Source organism: Falco cherrug, chromosome 13 (assembly GCF_023634085.1).
Source record: "Falco cherrug isolate bFalChe1 chromosome 13, bFalChe1.pri, whole genome shotgun sequence".
Lineage (NCBI taxonomy): Eukaryota > Metazoa > Chordata > Aves > Falconiformes > Falconidae > Falco > Falco cherrug.
The window spans coordinates 14017671-14034875 of NC_073709.1; the positions used below are offsets into that span (position 1 = coordinate 14017671).

At 40.5% G+C, this 17205-nt stretch overlaps 1 protein-coding gene and 1 long non-coding RNA gene across 12 annotated transcripts in view; one reads left to right on the top strand and one right to left on the bottom strand.

Moving 5' to 3' along the window:
* Window positions 1-7108, top strand: part of LTBP1 (latent transforming growth factor beta binding protein 1) — a 216759-nt gene extending 209651 nt beyond the window's left edge. For all 11 annotated transcript variants that reach the window (XM_055726094.1, XM_055726086.1, XM_055726088.1 and 8 more), the window contains 3 exons: window positions 1557-1679; window positions 4780-4929; window positions 6076-7108. In XM_055726094.1, the coding sequence (XP_055582069.1) occupies window positions 1557-1679; window positions 4780-4929; window positions 6076-6245 (443 nt within the window). In that variant the 3' untranslated portion in view covers window positions 6246-7108. The remainder of the gene's footprint in view (window positions 1-1556; window positions 1680-4779; window positions 4930-6075) is intronic.
* LOC129737304 (uncharacterized) overlaps window positions 1-17205 on the bottom strand; it is a 34851-nt gene that overhangs the window by 1253 nt on the left and 16393 nt on the right. The window contains exons 2-3 of the long non-coding RNA XR_008735016.1: window positions 8153-8220; window positions 4116-4248 (exon numbers count right to left, since the gene is read on the bottom strand). This is a non-coding gene — a long non-coding RNA (uncharacterized LOC129737304). The remainder of the gene's footprint in view (window positions 1-4115; window positions 4249-8152; window positions 8221-17205) is intronic.

The window sequence follows — 17205 nt, forward strand, 5'->3', positions numbered from 1 at the left end:
AATGTATGCAACATTTGCTGTATGCCATTTATTTTCTCATGCTGGCTTTGTTTCATGTGCCATGAGATGTCTCTCTTGAGCAATGTACTTTTCCATCTAGGAAAGGAGAGGGTTGTTTGAATGTAATTGTTACTGTATATACATGTATTCTGGAGGATGCACATTGGAGGAAATCACCTTGAGCTTGCAGCAGAAGGGGGTCACACAATGATTTGTAAGCTTTCTGGGGAGTTCATTCTGCAGTCTTGGGCTGGTACCCATGACAGTTCTGGATGTGCACAGACAAGCTTTGCCTGTACCGTACAGTCTTTATGCTCTCAAAGAGCCAAGTTGTTGACCACAGAATTCAAACACACTTCTTCAACACTTTGTTGTTTTCAGTACAAAATAAAATTGTTCCGGGTAGAGGAGATACTACCTGTGAAAATAAAATAACTGTGCTGGGCAGCAAGCAGGGCTGTGCTCTGCGCTGTCTAAAGGCAGTCTGGATTTATCCAACTGTTTGCTGTCTGGGACAGTTCTACACAGCATGAGGTTTCTGGCTCTGTAACCATCTGCAATTCTTGGATCTTGTATCTGCTTAGGGCTTTTTTTCCTCTCTCTCTTTTGGTGGTTTTCTTTCCCGTCCTTACTCTGCCTGATTCTCAGAACACCAGGCAATCTTCACAGAAACAGATGCTAAATAGTCTGTAGCAACACTGAAGGAGCACCTGGATTGCTGTTTTTTAACAATGTTTCTGTTTTCAAATAAATTGTCTTGTATATATTTTAGTAAATTGTAATGGCAACAGAGCTGACACAATAAATCAGATTAAAAAATCAAACTCTGCATCAGCATTTCAGATATGGGCTCTGACACCTAAAATGAAGAGTTGCTTTTGTCTACTTCAACTTGTGTAGTCTAGCTATTGGAGAGGCAGAAAATCAGAGCATAACTATTTTTCCTGTTCATCTCCCCTTGCCCTTGGAGGTGCACAGCCAAGGAGACTTTGAACAGCACTTGTTCTTAAGCCTGTGGTGTGAAGATACAGTTTGCGAATGAGCATGGGCTATTTTAGAAGGATTTTTCATTTTGTGATTTCTGCAGGTTGGCTGACAGTGCCAGAAATATGGCCCTGATTGCTCCCCTTTGCTGTCTTTGAGGTGGCTTCTTCTATCAGTCGCCATGGTCTGGGATAGCCTTTGTTCCACCAGAATGAGTGTAACCATAGATGGCCCTGGAGAGGGGTGCATTGGCAGTGGGATACACAGCATCCCTCTGCTCTTGCTTCCCATGCAGGCCAGATAGAACCTGACTCATAACTTTTTGTTATTGACTCAAATCGATCCCTGGTGTTATCCCTATTATGACTTAATAATCTGTATTTGGCTCATTAACATTTTAATTACATTCTTCTTGAACAGAGAATGCTTTGTGGAAATTGCAGATTTATAGTGTTTCTAGGAAGATAAGTTTATTTCCAGCTAATATGAACCACAGCTCACTGGGACTAATGTAATGCAGCCTGTGTTACAAGTGTGATTAGGTTTATATCCTATTTTCTTTCCCCCCTTAGAGGATTATGCCCAGCTGTGCAACATTCCTGTTCCAGGATCTCGACGGCCATATGGACAAGATGCTTTGGTTGACTTTGAGGAGCACTACACTCCAGAAACTAATCCATATTTCGTTGAAGACCGTAAGCAAGTTTCTCTGTTATGTAAAATACTTGAAATGAGGGTTGTAACTTGGATTATTTCCCTGTAGCTGGCTTCATTCTTCTGTTTGCTTCTGAGTAATTGTGGACTACTTGTGTTTTTGTAATTCCTATGACACTAGCTTTCAGTCAGGTGTTCTGGTTCGAGAGCCAGTGTTGTATAAGAGTCCAGCTGGGCTCAGAGTACAATATTGATTTTTAATATAGTGAAATAGTTTGTGCCAAGTGTACTAGATTTGTATTTACCAACAGATTTACAGCTAAAGGTTGAAAGGACTGCCAGCTTTCCTTCTCACAAATTGATTTTCCTTTGGAGCATGGGACAGATTTCTTCCATTTAAAAGAAAAAAAAAAAAAAATCCCTTCACGCCAGCTTTCCATGATTTTTCCAGCAGAATTTATATAGGGGAAAGGGAGAGGATGCAAGTCATTCTCAGCAGAGAAAATGTACAGCACAGTATGGTCAGAGACTATGCATGCATATAGCCTTCAGGCTTGATGGAATGGCTTGCCAAGCAGGGTGTGAGGGATTGTATACAGCATCTCAGTTGTACTTGAGGAATACCAGGGTTCTTTGTGGGTCTGGCCCAGCTCACTGATAAGACTTGGGGGAGAGGAGTGCTTACAGCTCTCAGCATCTTCTTCAAAATCAACCACTCTGTACAGGTTCAGTATATTTTGTCACAGTTTTAGAGAAGAAAATTGGAGGTATCAGAAGGAACTGGTAACTTTCTGTGCTTTATACATACGGCCTACAAGTTGCCACTGTGCTCTTTCCCAAAGTGCTTCTCCAGTACAAGGAGTTATTTTTGAAGTAACAGTAACAGGTCAAAACAAGGCAGGAAGATTACAGCACACTATTAGAAGGGTGATGTGCACTTCTTGTGCACATGGCACTTCATACATTTACACAGATCTATGCAAATCAGGTTAGAAGTTCATTTAGATGCTAAATAGAAATGAACTTATCTCTACACAGAATTGTAAAATGTCTTACCCAGGTGATTTTAATTGAACAGTACGGAGTATTCATGTTTGGTAGTTTTTGTCTGTGTGACATTTCAATTAAACACAATGGAAAGCCTAGGAAGCTCGCCTTTTTTTTTTTTATGGCAAATACACGTACAGAATTACAACCCAGATCCCATCCAACTGTTTTGAACTAGATTATTTTGTGAAGTAGAACTTGCTGTGACTGATAAACATTTTGGGTTTTGCTAGTTAAAATTACAACATACTGTATTTATGAGAGAAAGGTAGAGAAAATATATGTCTATATGTCTGTACATATGTCTGTGTACACACATATACTATATGTCAAATAAATGATGCCTTTATTTAAAAAAATATCTGTGTATTATGGGAGGAGACCTTTCCCTTTCTTGGCACTGTTTGTTTTCTAAATTAGCAAAGTTCTACACCTTATAGGACCCTTGCAAGCCCTTTGTGAGCTCTATTAGAGGACCTGAGAACATAATGAAACTTGGTCAGGTTTCTTACTATGTTGTTCCCACACACCATGACAGTCTGCTCAGTATCCTCAGTACTATTGCACTGAGATGTGATTTACTAGGTTTGTGGAAAAGATTGTAATGTTTCCCATTTAATGTACACTTGTGTACATCCTAGGTATTATGTATGTTCTTAAGATGTGGCGTATGTCAGCAAGTACTTGTGTCTCATTGAGTTCAGTGTGCCCAGAATTTATTCAGTGTGTGACTAACCAGCACAATTCTTACTAAGGATCCCACCATGCTAGAGAAGAATCCAGGATAGAAGCGATGTATGTTGTCAAAGCGAGGGGGAGTGGAAATGAGAGTACAGAAGTTAAATGGAGGATGATACAGAAAGGGCAGAGTAGGAACCAAGACAGGATGATGTAAACATAAACAGAGAAGAGAACAAGCACAAGGGAGAAATTAATATTCCTAGGTAGCTTTGCAAACCTACGTATCACAACTGTTGCAACATAAATCAGTAAAAAGGTTATAGATAAACAAATGGTTTCTCTGTAGAGCTGCTATATTAATTATATGTTGTGGGGCAGATGAGACTTATCCTATTCCATTCCACACAACGGAATTTCCCCTCCACTTCTATTCTCTATATTCATTATGCTGGTAAATACAGCTCTCAAATGTTCTCAGCTTTTTCCTCAAAAGTCTTTTTGATGTGATGGGCTGCCATCTGCAGTCCTGTTACATCACTGCTACTCAAATAGAAAGCTAGTGAAAATACTTGTGCAGGACTAACAGGCGCAATTCAGTCCTAGAGAGAATCTCAGAACATGTAAAAAGGTCAAATAACTCTTCCGTATACATAAAAGCGCAACTGTCAAAAAAGCCCTAAGATCGGGAGCACAAAAGCATTGTACAAACCACTGAATACAAAGACAACCCTTTAGCTTTGACTACTCACCTTCTAGAATTATGACAAGGAGCAGTTGGTAGATTATGGGTATTTGTACTGGCACCGGTTGCTGAAGTACAAGCCAAAGGGTTGTTAACCAAAACCACAACAGGAAAACAGTCTCTGATTTCTTCTTACTTTCCTATAAGGCAGCTAAGATATTTTTTTATTATGTTTTCTTCTAGATGAATTAAAATGCATCCTCTTCCCCCGCCACACACGCACACCTTATTTTCCAGAATACTATTTTAAGGAACTTCTACCCCAAACTGCGCTATCACTTCTTACCTTTGCTTCCGTAAAGTTGACGCACATAACAATTCAAATAAAAGTAGTATTTAGAAAACACTGATTTATCCTTTAAAAAAATATACTGTTAAATTATGCAGTTTCCTTTACAAAAAAAAAAACACCACAGAATTTTTTAACACAAATTAAAAAAACTTTAGAGCTCACAAAGCTATTCAGTTTTCATCTTGAAATATATCACATAACTTTTCTAGTGCATGTAAAATTCCAGATGTTCCAGATCTGCTAAAGCTGACCTATTTTCTGCAAAGTCAAGTCACATTCCAGCAAACTTCTGAGAGAATTTCAGACTCTCACTATACATTTGAGTACACCGATTCAACAGCTCTGTAACTTACTTGTTTGGAATTCTTTCTCCACCCAGGTTTTCTGAACAGCTTTGAGGAGTTACAAGCAGAGGAATGTGGTATTCTGAATGGATGTGAAAATGGCCGATGTGTAAGAGTCCAGGAAGGCTACACCTGTGACTGCTTTGACGGTTATCACCTGGACATGGCCAAAATGACTTGTGTTGGTGAGGACGGCATATTACTTCATCTCTTCCTGTTAGTCTGGAACAAAGGGGTTAGAGATGATCACCTGAATTGTATTAAAGATGCCAACTTTGATTTACTGCAAAGGCCACTGAATGTTGTTAACTATGTTGGTGTTCCTCAGTTCATCTTGTCATTACAGCTGCGTTCAATTAAGAGCCTAGAATGAGCAGACACACATTTGTGTAATGAAGCTTAAACGTATATCAATAATTTCACACTAATATAATGGAACAAATGTTTTTCAAAGGCTTTAGTGAGCTAACAAGATGGAAGTGGATCCAAGAGTAGAACAGTAATTCTAGGAGCAGATTTTGAGAGCAGTTGAATCACCTAAATATGCAGATAAACACTTAGTGGGGTTCAGCCCCTGCTTCTCACTGATTTCAACAGTCAGCAGAATCAACTATTCCTCTCTCTCACACTAGTATATCTGCACAGCTACTAGCCAAGACACCTAACGATTCTCTTAGATTAACACAAAACATGAGAACAGCAAGTGTCAGTGAGAAGATGAAGCAAAACACCCTTCAGTGTAGAAGCCAAGTAGAGACTGTGCATGGGTATTCCAGTTTAAGGTCTATACTGAGGTCCCCCAGCTGTACCTTGTCACCTTTAGGACTTCATGGCAGGCTGGCCTCCTTAGCAAGAAAAGATGTAGCTCCAGTGTATTGCAGGCCAATGCTGCACAATATTGAGTGCAGGCAGTTTGCTGCTCACAACTATTTAGTTGACAACACCAACAGCTCCTGAAGTATTGATGTTTTTAAAATACAGATATTATACTAAGAACTTGGAGCGTCTTTCTTAGAAGCCACTTTTCAGTCATCAGGTAAAAGCCTGTAAGTTATTAAATTTTTGGTTTGCAGCTTAGGCTGAATTTGGACTTTGTAATTCAACAGTTTAAGGTCATTTAATACACTATTGATTTCCTATAATAACTTCTACCTCTTCCGAACACATCTGTTACAGCTTTTGACGCAGCCTAATTCCACCTGATCTGAACTGAAAATAAAAGTTTGCAGTGTATTCATGCAACATGTTCTACTCTGACAATGCTGGAAATAAGCGAGTTTTACCTGTGCACCAGACTTAAGTAAGTGTCTTTTGATGTCCTCTTTTTGCAGATGTAAATGAGTGCAATGAGCTGAACAACAGGATGTCTCTCTGCAAGAATGCCAAATGCATTAACACGGAAGGTTCCTACAAGTGTTTGTGTCTCCCAGGATATGTACCTTCAGACAAGCCAAACTACTGCACACCACTGAACTCAGAACTAGACAGTGAACTGGAGTAGAGGAAAATCTCTGTACCTAAAGCCCATATACCCTGCACTGTATAAAGAAAAGGAAGAAAAGTATTTAACTTGAGAAGAGAAGGCACCGGAGTACAAACGTAAGGGGAGAAAAGCATTAAAATGTGTCAAAGGTGAGACATGATGGGCTGATTGTATATCAGCTTCACTGAAGTGACAGACCAAATGGACACATTGCTCTTTATGAAAGAAACAATCAAGTATATAGTGTGTTCATAAGAAAAAAAATCTTTGAAAATAAGCAGAAACAGTGCTGTTATTTTAAACAGAAGAGCTTTGGTTTTTTGGTTTGTTTTTTGGTTGTTTTTTTTTACTATTGCTTGATTAATTTGGCATTTAAATAGTGATGGAAATATTTTATATTACTATGTCATTTTTTGATTGTTCAGTTCCTTGCCTACCGTTTCTTTTCAGACCTTTTTTCTGATCAGTACAAATTCTATGATACAGATATTCTTAGGCCATTTTATAAGACCTGTTACACAGGGTAATGCTCCTCCTTCTCTGGAACATTGGTCAGTGACTTTTTAATTTGCTAGTTGTCTGCCCTGTGGAGCAGGCACCATTTGTTTTCAAATGTTTATATGCCTTGGCGAAAAGTCCTTATATGCATTTTGTATTCTGTATGGTTGTTACTGCACTTAAAAGTCTTTAGAACCTTTCTTGCCAAGTTCAAAGCTGCTAGTGGACAACATTGGATTCCTTTTGTACATTAAAACAAAAGATTTTTAGCTCACGTCTGTATTGTAATGTGTAAATTGAACACAAGAGAGATCTTGTATGATTACCCTAACATATTAAAGCTGTATATTAAAACTCAATAAAATCACCTTTTTTTAGAAAAAAAGCTGCTTACTAATTGTAGGCATTTCTTTTTCTTTTATCAGTGTTTCTGTTAAAAGAAACCCCTCAAGTGTTTACAGTACTAGAATTAATTTACGTTATAATAGTTACAGGGAGTTGTCTGACTGTTTTTTCCTTGTCATGCTGTTTTAATAAGACCAGAATCTGAATTAGTTAATGCATGAAGTTAGGCTTCCAGAGGGAAGATTTCAAACACAGACCTACAGAAACTGTTTGACTTGGAAGCTGATTCCCATGGAATTTTTCTTCTTTTCTGGTTTAGGCACATTTCCCACTAAGTCTGCAAATAAGGCTCTTTAGTATGATGGCCTGGTTTTCAGAAAATACTGAAGAGAAGGGGAGAATTTCCTTTTCTTGATGAACTGTACCTTCCCATCAGCTCTATTATTCAGTGGGAGAGGAAGAGATTAGGAGACTGACAGATGTTTCACTTTGACCTTCTCCACAGTGAGAGTTTGCTTTGGAAATCCTGAAACAGGTCCTTTTGCTATTTTCCAAATGAAACATTTTTGCTGTGTCTTTTAGACCTGCCCTGCATTAAAAGGAAAACACAAGACTTTAAAAAGTGAGTCAAAATAGGCCCAATTGTCTGAAATTAGATTTTTATTTCTCATTCCCCCAAAAAAAGAAATTGTTCTCAATCAAGTTTCTTTTCTGATATTTAGGTCAGGTTCCTTTCAGTACCGTGGATCTCATTGAAGTCCATGTGCCTGTCAATGTGCAGAAGCATCCCTCCTTCCCAGGGCCCCTCCTCTCTATCTGCTGGAATTTGACACTAGGACTAGTGAAGATATTGTATGTTTAAGATCTGATTGTATGCTAAAAGGCAAGAAACAATCCTGACTAAAACTGTGAGGGGAGGGATCTTGAAGGAAGAGACTCTGTAAAGTGCCTTTGACTCTTCTAGAATCAAGTAGCAGAGGGGTGGGAGGGCCAGTTGCTCTTCTCAGTCAAAAAGAGGTAGACTACAAACACTAGAGCTGGTCTATAATTACACAAAAATAAAACCAAAAACTCTTGCTTACCTGCTGTGGTTAAGGAAGAAGAAGCTTCATAACTAAAGAGCTTTCAGTTGTCCTGCTTAAGGTTAATCCTAGGATTTAATAAAAAACAAAGTCACAGTTACAACTTTTCACTGGACTCAAGATGAGCTCTGGTCTGCTTTCAGCTATCATGAAAATACATAGACAAGACAGTGCTCCCCCCACTCCCACCTCCAGACGGCCACCACCTCCTTCAGAAACTGGCTGCGTTCACCTCAAAGATGGCCTTGGCCCCAAAGCCACCACTGCAATCAGTCAGCACTACAGCCTCAGATCTTCACCATCCCAGTACTCCTTCAATCGTTCCCCAGCTGGGGAGTTAATATGGCAGTATGAGTCTCTGCTTTTCCTGGGTGTACACCAATATGACAGCTGAGGAAATAACACTCAGACTTAAGTACCCTTAGAAGTCTTCACCTGGGGACAAACACTGTACTGAACATGTAATTCCGAGCCACAAGATCAGCTCCTTGCTGCTTTATTACATCTTTTTAAAAACAAAAAGTTTAGAATAGCCTGGGATTTTGCCATTCTCAAGACAATATATGCTCTGACCCCCTTACTTTGTGTTATTTCAGACCAAAAAAAACCCAACACAATCCCAAACTCAAGCTGTTCCCTAAGCAACAAAACTAATATGAACCCTGAATTCTCATAACCCTTCCTTATAACATTCTCCTCAGCGGGCTAACTCTAGTTCCAGGTCCTTGCATCTCTGCAACTCCACAAGCACAGGCAGTACCCATCTGCTGCTGTGGGTGCCACAACGGGGCAATGGATGCAGATGCATTGACACAACTGCTGCCAAACCAAATGTTGTCCATGCTCTCAGCAGGGAGGGTTAGTTGGGTCATTTGTCTCTAGCTGTTCATCAAACTTCACAGACCTCAGATTGTACTGGCTTTCAGTCTTGTTTGCCTTACACATATGGTTGAAATTGGTCACAGGGTTAAAAGCTACCAGTAGGTTCAGAGATATGGCATACACTGGCTCTGGTTCCACAGAAAACAACCAGCAAACTGGAACCTAAGTGGCCCCCTGGATATCAATTTCTGTTACCAGCAGTTCACAACAGAGGTTTTAGTGTGTCCAGCTACCTTCTATCCCCGCCCCTGATCGAGAAGGGCAGCAGTTGACCCAAGACTGAATGAAGCTTGAAAACATTCTTCTGGTTCAATAGCCATGTCCTCATCACAGCTGTGCTCTTCTATTACGGTAGGCTTTATGCAAGCAAACACAACTTTATGCATGCTTCTGCCTTTTACTTTTGTTTCTTACCTCTAATATGCCTTAACACACAGACAGGGAGCCAAAAGCAGAACAAACAACCCAAATTCCACTTACATCCCAGTGCCTGGTATTCCACAGTGCCTGGCTCCAGGCCTTCAGAAACACTTTAACAAAGGAACCACGACTGAAGGAATTAAGTGAAACTCAGCCCATCTGACCTCAGCCTCTGGAGCCCACCTACTTTGCCCCAGCATAGCAAGGCTGGTTCTGTCATTTCACCTGAAAAGCTGCAGAGCTTAGGAATACAATTATGATTCATAGTTAAAAAAAATATTTCCTTAACATCATTAAGACAAGGTATTGGACACCACGGATGTAGCCATTTACTTGTTACAAGAGCTGTGGTTTAGGTGAGAGCCCTCAAAATACAGAAACCACCATGTACAATTCAATGATTCAAGTTTCTGAGTGCAGCAGAGTCTGGAACCGATTACAATTTATACAAAATGGCACCAATACTTTTTACATCCATATGGACCCTTTAAAAAAAAAAAAAAAAAAAAACAGTCCTTTTTCAGCCAGCCATTTCCTTGCTACAAAAAATAAAATTGCTGACATGGTAGAACTGAAGTCTGCTAGTTCCCTTATAATGCTGCTGTGTTAATGAGAATGAAGTTGCTACAGACCTAGTTACACACATTTCAGCTAGAAAGACATTTGATATGAATAGATACTTGCATGTTGGGATGCTATTCAGTGAAAAATTAGCCAACATTAAAACTATTCAAAGTGAGCTCTAACATTACTTGGGACAAAAACAGTCACAGCTGTACAGATCATTTAAATCCAAGAGACAAAACTAGCAGTCGTGACAAATGTTCAGCTAGTCAGTGGCAACTGAAACACTCAGATAAATTCCCAACTAAGAGAAGTCCTAAAATGCTAAAGGCACCAAAGCGGTTGTCATGGCCTGTTAGCTCACAGTGATCCTTCCCCTCATGGAGGTTTGAATCTAAGTTTGGCAGCAGAGGGGCTCATGGCTTTGGCACTCCTAAATTCTCAAAAGGAAAGGTGACAGACCCTGTTAGAGCACGTCACAGGCCTGATCTGGCCAGAAATTAAACCACAGTGCATTCCTTCGAAGTGCACAGCAAACTTAAAAACCCCACTACTGCCTCTAGTAGAGGCTACCATATTGTTCTTTTAATAATACCACCCACTTTGATGAGTAGTTTGTACTTGCTGGGGACTCTGCTAACACCAAGCAGGCCAAGGGAAGACAACACTCAAGCAAAGAAGAGGTGAATTGCTGTGTGTCACAGAGGCAGTGCTCACCTCTGAGATTATTTGGTATTTATATAGCCTTTTCTATCAGAGGATCTGAAATTTACCTAGAGACGCTAAGTGATGTATCCAAAAGAGAAGCAGAATAACTAAGAGATAATGGAGAAAATCAGCCATTTGCTGAAGCCTTCCCAGTGAGTGACAATGTCAGGTTGTGAGACAGTAGGGGTGTTTTTCAGAATGCCAAGGACTGGGCTACAGTCACTGCATTCACCTGCAGGAATAACCTCACACAGCAGAACTAGAAAATTTGGACCCTCCTGGGGCACCACCTCCACAGCTGGCATAGGCTGTGTTTGCACACCAAGTTGTGAAAGATCTTGAACCCAAACACCACCCCACCCCCACCAACCTTTACCATTTAAGCACCCACGTACCAAAAAGAGAACATGTGTTGAAACAACCTGCATTAATAAGCGATTTTACTATCTGGTGGAGAAAGAATTAAGTAAACCAAAGAAATGCAGGATGTCAGATTTCCTTCAAGACAACTGAATCACCACACACATATTTCGACTCAGAGACTCCTAATGGAAGTCTTCAGGCTTCATGTTCTGTCCCAGCTGTGTCTGTGGCTTGTGACTGCTCTGCTCTTCTCCCACTCAAACTGCAGGGCTCTGTGCCTCAGCAGCTGAGCAACCTCTCTGAATTTTAAAGTTTGCCCTGCCCAAAGCAGGAGATTGAAGGGGCCTCCAGAAATCCTTTCCAAGCTAATTTTTTTCCATGAGAGGAGGCTGTGACCTGCCACAGCAGCCTCTTGCTCCCTAACCTTCTGTGAGAGAGGCAACTTGACTGAGGGGATGAGACCCTCCCTTCCCCTTCTTCTCCCACACCTGAGCATGTGCTCTGTTCACTTAGAAAAAACAGAACACCAATCTGCTGAGCCCATCTTGGGAGAATCCCATCCAGAAGGAGCATTATGCACAATGTACACTGTTCCTTGCTATCAACCAATATGTTCTTGAAGATTTAAGTGGCAACTGCAGGTACAAGGGAAGTTCTGCAATAAAGTTTTTGTCCTGACAAAAGACACAGAGAAGGGAGGAAATTAGGATATTCTTATTTCTTTCTACACTGACTTTCCCTTCCCCTCAAGTCATGCTTTGCCACACACGGCTTTCCGTTAGCTCTGAACCAAGTGGGATAGAGAGGATAATCCTAGCCAGCATGGAAAATTTCTACGTGACAATTTCAGCATCACCTCCAATCCCTATCTACTCATGCTGCCAGGATCCAGTCTGGGCTGGATTTTTCCATAGCACTCCATATTGATTTAGCTCTCCTCCTATTGAACAAAACCTGTGGCACCTCCACGGATTCCAGTAGGAACAGAGCAAAGACTGTGCCAAACTGTTTTGAAAAATCCCACCATGTGTGTTTCATGAGGAATGCCTCTGCCAGACATGTGAATACAGCTAAGCAGATTTTTTTTTCTATTTCTTTCACATTAGAAGTCTAATTTCTGCCACTTCTCCTCCAGGAGATAACTGCCCAGAAGATGGGTAGGACCTGTTCCAAAATCCTCAACAGGACATAGTTTGTTTCCACCTAAAACTTAATTAAACTTTACTGTCATCTGAATGGTCACTATAATTTTGTGAGTGGGCACCATTCTTAGGATCCACATCTCCCCTTCCTACAGCAGGCAGCCATTCAGCTCAGCTCCTGCCACAAGGGCATTCCCCACTTTCTGTCCCATTTGATACTCCTTTCCAGGGCCAGCCCTCACTGCAGTCCTGCTTCTGCTTTTCACTTCCAGCACATCCTGTCACTTGCTCATGACCCAAAGCCTCAGCATCCCATGCACCCAGTCCTTCCTGTTCGTTGGCACTGGACTCCACAGAGTAGTTTTTCAGTCTCTAAATACAGATCCGGCATGTGGTAAAAATGGTAGCTACTATCCGGTACTTAGAAAACCTTTTGCCAAGGTAAACTGATCACATCCATCAGAGCAATCTCTCTCCTCACAGAAACAGAATGCCCAACCACTAAATCAACTTTGTATGCTTCTCCAAACTACCCAGACAGATGTGACATGTTCCTTTTCTTGCTTATGGTAAAAGAAGGAAATTTCAAGTATGCTTTTAGCAAGGAATGTGCTCTTCTTTGGCCTGCAGCATCACCAAACTGAGCTGAAGAGCACACACACAATAAGGAGGTTTCAAAAATGAAACAGGAAAGGGAAATCCTTTGATTTGCACAAGTGAGCTGAATTAAGACAGAATTTTCATTCACATTTGCTCATGCTTAGATGTAATTTTTTCCAAACACTGAAGAAAAATAGAAAATTATTATTTTAAAATGCCCTAAAGGTGAAATGAAGAAAAAAAAAAAAAAAAAAAAGGAGCTACATTAACTATATTACTCATTGCAATGTTAGTTCATTTCAGTACACTGAATATAAAACAAAGCAGGTAACAGGGAGCTTTTGAGTGTTTCACTATTGAATGAAACAATACATAGTGCATCCAGACACATGTACTAATTTCACATCTGGTAATAGTTCTGGTATTGGGTTATTCCACCAGAAGGCAGCAATAACAATTTTTGCTAGGCTGGCCCTTACCTCATCCAGTAAAACTTGGTTTGTGTTTGCTAAAAACATTACATCTACCACATATGAAACTTAACAAAACACTTGCAAATGTGTACCACAAGGAAGATAGCCTAGGAAAATCTAACACTATAAGCATTTTCCCTGTCTAAACACCTAACTCAAAACAGCTCTTTAGATATTCAGCAGCATGCAGGGCTCAAGGGCAAGGACCTTGAGCAAGAGCTCCTTGCACATGGCCTACCAGCCTCCAGGGCAAATCAAACAAAATGTCCCTGCAGCAGCTCTCTCTCACAGATTCCCTTACACTTCTAATATCTCTAATGGTTTAGCTGTCTGTTATTTCCACTGTCATCTCTACATTCTTCTGTACAACAGACAGTACCTCTTAATATTGCCATACTAACAGTTTCCCACCTACCTTTGGTGCAACTCCACTCGCACAGGGAGTAACTGTGCTCCCAATACATAAAGAATGAACGACAGCAGTTTTCTAACACTTCAAAAATTCAAAAGTATTCAAAATTGTGAGGAATAGTGTTCAAATATTTTGAAAGGGATCTAGCAACACCAGAAAAATTTGCTAATTATATTTTTTTTTCTATGTTTCGAAACAAGTATTATCTCACTGAACCTTTCCAACTCCCCTGTTGGCGACATGAAACATGAACTAAAATCTAACGGCAAACTGTAAGAGTCAAACCAAACTTTTTAAACTCTGGGATTTGGATTTTAAGTTACCTTTATATAAAGCTATTTATTGTAGGATCATAAATGGAATGAAGTATCAGCAGCTTGCAAAATTTATTAATTTTATAATTCGTGAGTATTAATGAAAGTTAACAGAATTCTCCCATTGTGCAACCAGCAGAATATCCGAGTCCAACACCTGCTGTTCAACAACTGGACCGAAATTTAAGAAAATATCATAAAGACCCGGAGATACAGAAGAGATTAAGCCCTTATAATTTGTTTGAGCTGAAAACTGCAGAAAAGAGAGGAGAGCTCCGGGGAAGCCTGCCGTCCACGGGGTTTAACAGCAGATACCTTCCCTCCTGCCTTTGTCACTAGAGGTCAGCACAGCATCTGAAGTGCCACATTGTTCTAGTTTAAGGAGTAAGAAAATCCATAACTCTTGAAGAGTGGTCTTAAGAAACAGCTCCAAGAAGACGCAATCTATGTTTCTGCAGTGGGAGAACTGTGAAACGTGAAGCCTCAGAAAAAGAGGAACACAGCAGCAATCGAAAAGCCTGAACCCAAAATCTGTGTAAAAGCATGCTTTTTCCCCACAGAGCGATGGCTATTTTTAAAACAACTATTAGCCTAAGGTAAAAGCCATCACCTAAACAGTCCAGCTGACTAGCACTCCAAGGACTTTTCCTGACGCATGAGAAATAAACTATTTAATCTCCCTGCACAACAAAATTCCTACCCTAGCCTGTAAGCAGCTGGTCTAGCTCATACATGCAGATCCAGGAGATAGGGAAAATATTAACTGCACTTGAATAATTCCTAGGAATGCAGGGGGGTAAAAACCAACCACAAACAGACACTCATCTTCCCAGCACAACAGAACAGATATCCATTGTGAGATCCTTGTCCCTTTGAAGTCACTGCAGAAACCTCATGGTTAGGGAGACTTACTGTGCCTGCTGCTATTCCTGTCCCCTGGAGCCAGGAGGTGACATGCTATCACAGCACCTGACAGGAACTGAGAAGGAATAATTCTTCCTCTTCCTCTTAGAAGAGGAGAACACGGGAGTCAGCTGCTCTCAACAGGTGCAAGCAACTGAGATTTAGCACTGAAGAGATGTCATCTGGTGGCAGGGCAAATCAGTCGCCTCCCCTCCTAGCGTATGTGCCAGAAAAGGGCTCTGTGTTCTGGTGTGATCAATTCACTGCTCCAGCAGACAAGCACGTTTGTCATATGACCCAGACTCCAACACAGAACTGTGTAGCTATACCCCAAAAAGCCATTTAGGACAGACTGCCCCATCTCAAATGGCAGCAAAGGGGCTTGGACAATGTCTTCCATATGCTGACACAACAGTGTTTAGCACAACTTAACCTGTCTCCCCTGTTCTGGCAGATAAAGGAAAGCAACACCTTGAAATCTAGAAACGTTTGGTCAGCAAATGGAAGCCCCTTGGAACAGTGGCAAAGGAAACTACAGGAGAGTAAATTCACACTGACATATGGGGAAAGTAATGAGAACCTAACTCCACCAGCCTAACAAAAAGCAGATGGATTTTAGCCATTTTAAAATATTTTCCTTCTTAATCTACACCTGGCTATAAGGGATAAGTAAAATGGTGTGCACCATTCTTCTAGCAACCATGAAAAAGTTAACAGATTCCTGTACAGAAGTCTTTTTGCTAGAGATGCATTACCTGTAAAACATGTCAGTGTTCTTTTATCAATACATTATATACAAAGAAGGAAAAAAATTGTTGTTGCTATATGTTTTCTCACTTTTTTCCTTGGAAACTTCAATTCTAAAAGACACACATTAAAATAAATACAAGAGTAGAAAAGATCAAACATCTAAAGGCTGAAGTGCAGGACTATAATGCCTGAGGTCTTCTATCCATTACTAGTACCTTTGAGTGCATGGGATCAAAAATGAGCACCTTGTGCCAACAGAAGTATAAAATGGAAAATAAGATGGATACAGGTGGAAAAAGTATACCAGGAAATAAGGAAATAATGTTGTAATTGTAAGAGCAGCTGCTCACCCTGTACGAACAAGGGATGCAAATCAGGAAAGGGGACTTCTGACATGGCACCCTGAGCAGGCAGGTGAGCAGAGAGGCCATCCACAAAGACGGGCAGCACCAGAAAAACTTGTTGGAGATAATTTCTGACAGTTCAAAAAACCATTCAAATTTTTAGTAGCCCCTTTTACCTTCCTGGAAGAAAACGCCACCTGCCACCCTGCAGCAATAGCATTAACATTTTTGGAGGATGATGGGACAAAGGAGTTTTGCAGAACAGTGGAGTAATACTGCATTTGTTTATAGCAGCTTCTCACAAGTGGGGGAGAAAACACAAGGGTGCTTGCATGAAAATTTTACAAGTGGGAACATAAGGTGAAATCATGAGCTGGCTGGAAGCAAAGATCAACTCTACTAGACTAAATTACACACACCCTAAGAAGGACAGAAGTAGAATGCAAAGAATCTTGATTACAAAGATGCGACTAAAAGTAGAAGACAAGTAAAATACAAGGAGGGGAAAAGATGAAAAGCAGAAACAACCAACAGAATAAGCTTTCCAGGTAAAAGTATTACTTCCTGTGAGACCTTTGGCAAGTTACTCTATTTCCTCATCAATACCATGGAGATAATGTTTCCTGCTGTCACCACCTCCCTAAACTCCTGGTTGTTTGTACAGAAATCAGTCACAGGGAAGAGATGGGGATGTACAAAAAGGGAACTCTAACATTTTGTAAATGAAGCTTTAACTTTAATCTTCACTATTATGCATGAGTATTTAATGCATGTTCTTTGTTTAAGTTACAGAGGTGCAGAGAAAAAAATATACATTGTGATAAGCAAGAAGGTGAAAAACAAATTAGACTTCTGTTCATCGTCTCCCTTCATCACCACACAACCAACCTATAACACACAGATAGTTTGTGGCATGAGGGATTACCTCACATCACACAGACCACAACTGTGCTAACTCATAAGCCCACAAACACACAGGCAGACAACCAGTCTTCTACATGTGTGTTGACTCACAGCTTGAGTCTGACCCGCGGTTTTCCTTGACTTCTTTTTTTAAGAACACAATGAACTGTTCTTCAGCTTACCCTGTAGCTGTAAGTGGCAGACCTGTTGCGATTTTTCTATGTTTTGATGACTTGCTTCAGTGGCAGAGGGGAGGAAGACTATACATTTTCTAT